Source organism: Pseudomyrmex gracilis, unplaced genomic scaffold (genome assembly GCF_002006095.1).
Source record: "Pseudomyrmex gracilis isolate BER0280 unplaced genomic scaffold, ASM200609v1 scaffold_827, whole genome shotgun sequence".
NCBI classification, from domain to species: domain Eukaryota; kingdom Metazoa; phylum Arthropoda; class Insecta; order Hymenoptera; family Formicidae; genus Pseudomyrmex; species Pseudomyrmex gracilis.
Window position 1 is genome coordinate 1 of NW_018021411.1, and position 6742 is coordinate 6742.

The following is a 6742-nucleotide window of genomic DNA, read 5'->3' on the forward strand; positions in this document are numbered from 1 at the left end:
AGAGCGTTCCAGCGGTTGTATGAACGATCTCAAACGTGCATAGCTTTAAATGGAGACTACCTTGAAGTGTAAACTTGTTTAATAAACCATATCTTNCATTTTCGATTTTTAATTCACGTAGTCCGGGAACTTTCCGGACAAACTGTGTACGTGCTCCACAAAAGGCTACCGCAGAAGCTTCCGGCTTATCAGAAAGGACTATTCGACGAATTTGTGCCGAAGGATATAATGTAAAAAAAACTCTGATATATGAAAACTTTGAAGAAGATAGTCCGTCAACGTCTTTCTCGTCACCCAAAAAGAATGCCCGGCGTCCAGTAACAAATATAGATGACAGACAAAAAGATGTCATTCGACGAACCATTTTGGATTTTTATGATAGAAAAGAATATCCAACTACAAAAAAAGTACGTGAAACTTTAAGAGAAATTGATGAATTTGAAGGCTCTATAACATCATTGCGCAGAATATTTAAAGATCTTGGCTTTAAATACAAGAAAGCCAATGATGGTAGAAAATTTTTAATGGAGAGGACAGACGTTGCTGCTGCAAGAGCAATGTTTCTTCGAAAAATGCACCACTTAAGGACATCGAATGATACTCGTCCTGTTATATATCTGGATGAAACGTGGGTTAACAAGAANCACACAAGACAATTTATATGGCAGGATTCAGAAAATTCTGGTGGNATGAAAGTGCCTATTGGAAAAGGAGAACGCCTCATCGTTTGTCACGCGGGATCCGCTCAACACAAATTTATACAACACGCGAAATTGGTGTTTCAATCAAAATCAACAGAAGATTATCACCAGGAAATGAATGCAGAAGTGTTCCACGATTGGTTTATAAATCTTTTACAAGGCCTAGAAGAAGGTNGTATTATTGTTATGGATAATGCTGTATATCATTCAACACTCAAGGAAAGAGCACCAACAACGGCCAGCAGAAAAGCAGAAATAATAACCTGGTTACGGAACAAAAATATCTCGTTTGAAGAAAGCTGGACAAAATCCGAATTATTAAATATTGTAAGACAGCATAAGTCAGCGCATAAAGNATATGTGCTCGATGAACTTGCTTTGCAAATGGACCACGAAGTAATCAGGCTTCCGCCTTATCATTGCCAGTACAACCCCATTGAATTAATTTGGGCTCAAGTGAAAGGGTATGTAGCTGAGCATAATACAACATTTACAATGACGGAAGTAAGGAGATTACTCGAAGAGGGAATCAGCAGAGTCACTGTGGACGATTGGAAAAAATGTGCAGAAAAAACCGATCGTATACAAGAAGAGGATTTTAAAAAAGAAATGAGAAAAGACGAAGAAATCAACGAATTACTAGAATTTGCCGAAGACAGTTCTAGCACTTCGGACTCTTCCAGTAATGAAGATGTTTAAATTATATTTGCAAGGACCACCGAAATTTGAAGAATCTGAGTGATCACCTTTGCCCGAGAAGAGGACGTTTTATCGCAGAAGACGAGAGTGAGATACCCGAGAAGACATCAAGAAAGAAGCGCGCAAGGCTCAAGAGTCAAGAGGAAGGGCAAAGGGCCGGTCATGAGGACCTTCGACGAGGTGGAGCAAAATATTTATAACAATTTCGGAATGAGTCCATAAGAAAGCCCATAAGAAAGAATTATATAGATAGCAATCGATGGACATTTCAGTTTACATATGATATGTAAGTATATATATTATAACATTCTTAATGTTGATAATAATTTTTATTTCTTTAATTTTAATTTTAATAATAATTTATATTTATTCAAAAGNGCAGGCTGCTAGGACAATAATCCAGGATGATTAAATAATTTTTGAATAATCTTCTACATGAGCCCACAACAATTAGCCCATTGACGTATCAATTTATGTAAGTAAACACATTATATAATAATGAAAGAAAAAACATTTTGATCAAATTGCTTAAAACATTCAAAAATATATTAAAATAAAAAGATATGTATGTCAAAGTATATAAAAAACGAAATATAAATTGTTTTTAAAAGAAATTTAATTTAAATTAAAGTACGTTTTTTATATTATATTTTATAACGTGTGTGCAAAATTACACTTGTGATGTTACATTTTTATTTTTCATTTTTTAAATTTCTATTAAAGATTATATTATATTGTTACTGTATGATGCACGTGTATGATGGATCTTTAAATGTTACAGAGTACGNGAGAAGAAAAGAGAGAAAAAAGAAAGCGCGCAAGGGAAGAGAAANACACGTCGCTAACGCGCTTGATACGAATAGCATCGACAAGAACATTGGAAAAACAGAGATAGAAGAAGCGAAGACGATTGGCTGGTGACGATCGCGCTACAGTCACTCACACATCTTTGCGTATGCTTGTGTGCGCCTTGCCGGACACGCTGCCTCGGCGTAGTGGGAGTATCTCCTACTCGAAAGCGCGTGAGGGACGGGTGTCCTTCGGAGGCCAGTTCACTTGGCGTTTACTATAGTAACCGTAACATATTATATAAAACTTTATTTAGTTCACTTAAAATATTTTTTTTTGTTGTGATTAAAACACATTTTTAATATAAAGTACCTGTTATTGTTAGAGGTACATTCTTAACTATAGAATGTAATAAAGTACTACATGCTGTATAATTACACCTTGTGTAATGGTTCTGTTTATGTGTAGACAGCAAGATAAGACATATACATATACGTAAAAATATTCTAAATATATTATTTTCAATATTATGTCAAACTAATGTCTTATTTTAATATAAGATCGAGCAGATCAGCACCGAGGTGGTAGGGATTCGCACACAAACGAGAACCGCTACGCGCTATCCGTGTGCGTTTCCACAACGACACACTCGACAGCTAGCCTAGAAACGATACAGAACACATGTGTCTCCATTCTTCCACGACACGAACATCCGAGCGCACACAAACGGCGGTTCTCGATTGTGAGCGTAACACTACCACCTTGATGTTCTCGGTGTTGATTTGCTCACTGGTACATCACTCTTTGATCGCAATCTTTCTTATTGTTCCTTCTCTCTTTGTCTCTCTCGCACTGTCATTCACTCACTCAATCGCTCGCGCTTTCTGTCTCTCTCGCTTTCGCTTAACTGACACATGTCCTCTTCCTTTTCTTTCTTTTATCAAAACGTTCGTGTACATACCGCCATCTGGCGTCGGAAAGATGAAGTTGCACACTTGATGATGACGTTTCTGAACGTTAAATTTCTCCATTTTTCACGTTATCTTGAAAAATATTTTAAATGAAGTCACAAACAAGAAAAACACATAAATACTTTTTTCTTTATTTTTTCAATCCGAATTGATTGAAACTAAAAAGAAGTCAATCGGTTCAGTCGTTACTGAGATATGAAGTTTTTATTTTTTACATATCTTTCAGATACATGATTTTCGCGTATATGAGGTACGGTGCGTCTCGCTCAGTTCGAGCGCCACTTCGTTGCGCGTGAACTTGGCGCGAGACACTACCGTGCCTCTTGATTTGTCTGTCAGAAGTCCGGTTTCTCGCGTTCTTTCTGTTTCACTTTCCAATACCTTGTCTCTCGCTCGCACTCGCTTAGTAGACGCGCCTGCGCAAAATGAGGCTCAACGCTATGCCCATATTTGAACTTCGTGCGTCTCTCTTTCTTGGGGCTCGTGCCTCTCATTGCGAAGATACGCGACTAGCGATATAAAAGTACTACATATATGCTGGAGATATACAAACATCCAAACAATCTCAATAGAGACAATAAACATATGATTAGTTCATTATGGCATTCCATCTTGTCATAACACATTCCTCCTTCCTTCTTACCATTACACCCCCTCTACTACACCATTCCCACTCTATTCTAGCGCTAAAACGGGACATCTGACCAAGAGCATCTCAGTATCAGGTTGCTCTTTAAACCCTGATGAAGTGAGCCGTAATGTAATGTTCACGAAACGTCGATATAAAAATGACACTAACGCAGTTCCAAACCCGAAAAACATCTTTGTATGTTAATACACACCGCGAAAGCATCAAATATCAGACTAGGATCAACTTGTCTGTATCTTAATTAATTTTTGAATAAATAACTTATCTGCACAACCACGTTGATTTTGCATAGTCTTTCTTTTTACTTTCTTCTTAAGTATATATGTATTTATATTTTGCATATTTTTTGCATAAGGTGTGTGCTGTACTAGAACAAGAAAAAGAAAATGACACAGAAGATATAAAACAATATCGCTTTGAACATGTAAAACAACTTATGACAGAAATACAAAATTATGGTCACGTACCAGAAGATCTCGTTAAACAAACTAGCTCTGTTACTTTGCTCTTTCAATATGATTTGGAAGAAAACTTATTGCCTCCTGAAGAAATTTCACGGCAGGATTGCTGTATTATGTGAAAAATCATAGCATTTTTTTACATATTAACTGAGTTAGACAATCCTTATAATCCTTATATTATTGGTTTAATAAAGTACTTTTTTGTGAAAAAATGTATTAATATACGTACTACATGGAAAAATGTACTAAATTCTGTTCATAATATATGAAATATAAATTTATCATAAGATATAAATGTATGTGTGAAATATAGATATCCTGTAATATATCATTAAAAAAAGGTAAAAACAGGCGCCAAGTACACGCANAACACGTATTGTATTTAAATTACATTATTAAAATTGATTAAAATTGATTTAAAGTAAAAATCTTAAGTCAAAGTATTTTTCTTTCTCTTTAAAACCCCCTGTTTTACAAAATTATATACTACAAAACATTCTTTCTCTAAAAACCAGTTTGACAAAAAAAGTGACATCAAAAAGTAGCACCAAGTAAACTTTTGTATGTTATTTTACATACTACAAAAACTTCTTTCTCTATAAAACCTGGTTTACAAATTATATACTACAAAACATTATTTTTTACTATAAATCCTTCTTTTAAGAAATGATCTTGCTTTGCGTGAAAAATCTTAAATTATGTTAAATCATAGATGTAGATTTCGCTTTGTGTGATAAGTCGAAAATTCATGTAGATTTTTTCAAAATAAAAAATATTTAATACAAAAAAACTTGGCGCGGCTGCACCGAAAACTATGTGCCTTCCACTATTTACACAGGCAATACTGTGTTCACTAGAATGACTGTGAATCTGTGTAAATGAGACTGATATGTTCTTTCTCAGTAATAAACACTGTGTTACATAGTGTCACCTGTGTACGTAACTGGAAAGCATCCTTAAATTGACGTGTTGCAAAGTAATGTAAGAGATGAGAAGTTTAATTGATCAGGATAGGCAAAATTGGTTACGTTCCAGGATGGATCATAATGTAAATACGTCGAGGTTGTATGCAAGGAGCATATCAAATAAAGATGTAAATTCAAAATTAATCTTAAGTTTACTTCCACACGCACATACATCCATTTGTCGAAAATTATTCAATCAACCGTAACACTTTTGATTTCAGGGCGTTTCATCCCCTGCAGCGAATAGATTCGGATCGTTCGCGATAAACGTTTTTACATTCTCACTTTTACAAACGGTACGGCACTTCTGACTCTCGCTCAGTCTCGGCTTCGCAGGCAGGTCGCATCAGCGCCGCCTGCTTGACTCTCGCTTAAATCGATATCGATACTTATCGATGTCGCTATATCGCAAAGTCGCAATGTCGGCCCTTAGGGTCGTAGGAGGTCGCTGCTACATTAAATATTATAATTAATTTCCTACAGCTCGACCATCCTGACATGACGTGCGCCCTCGAACGTCAACAGAGATAGCTACTACGAGAATTCAGTTATTTGTTGTTGACGCGAGTGGTTTGATCCAAGGTTTTAGTTTGTCCGGAGAAACAATAGTGTTATACGGTTTTGACGCGACATTGAATCCCGGAATATCGGTGACAACGAATCGATTATTTTTCAGGACCTTCGAGATTACGTAAGGTCCTTTATACGCCGATTTAAATTTTGAGCTTTGCCCGGGTTTCGCTTGCGTGTCTCTTATCATCACGTATTCGCCTGGTTGATACTTGCTCGGCGTGGCGTGTTTTACATCGTAATACTGTTTATTATATGTGCGTACCCTTTCGGTAGCTTCGGCGGCAATATCGCGATTTGAGGAACGTTCAGTGACTAAATCAGTGTCGATGTGTGCCAGTTGTTTTACAAGATCGGACAGTGATTTATCCTCGTGACTACGGCAATCGATACCTAACAGTATTTTGGCAGGCGAGTTTTTGATCGCAGTGTGGTGAGTGTTATTTATGACATATTGTGCTTTGTTGAGGTACAATTTCCACTCGGACGCATTTTCAATCATCTTTTTAAGGGACGATTTCAAGAATTGGTTTACCCGCTCGACTACGCCATTAGCCCATGGAGAGGCAACTGCGACTAAGCGATGCTTGATCCTGTGTGACGATACAAAGTTTTCAAATTCTACTGAGGTAAATGCAGTACCACGGTCAGTTACAATTTCCATTGGATTACCGAATACATTAAACACTTCTTCTAAATGAGCGATTACTTCTTTTGTATTTGTAGATTTCGTTGGGAAAAGCCAAGTAAAACGAGAGAAGGAGTCTACGACTAAAAATACATAACGGAAGCCTTCTTTAGTGGTCTGTAACGGACCAAAATGATCGACATGCAGTACATCAAATGGTTTTGCCGCAGAAGGCGTTAACTGCATCTCCCCTTCGCGTGCATGTGAGGAGGTATTAGCCAGTAGGCAAACTATACAATTATTTACGTA

The 6742-nt window shown here is 36.7% G+C and overlaps 2 protein-coding genes across 2 annotated transcripts; one reads left to right on the top strand and one right to left on the bottom strand.

Annotated features, from left to right (window-relative positions):
* The first annotated feature begins 572 nt into the window (after positions 1–572).
* LOC109861552 lies at positions 573–1400 on the top strand. The gene has a single exon (XM_020441249.1). It carries the CDS (start codon positions 573–575, stop codon positions 1398–1400), a length of 828 nt encoding a protein of 275 aa, XP_020296838.1.
* Positions 1401–5779: 4379 nt separating this feature from the next.
* LOC109861554 lies at positions 5780–6307 on the bottom strand. Its single transcript, XM_020441250.1, has one exon. The coding sequence runs from the start codon at positions 6305–6307 to the stop codon at positions 5780–5782; it is 528 nt and encodes a 175-aa protein (XP_020296839.1).
* Positions 6308–6742: the final 435 nt, after the last annotated feature.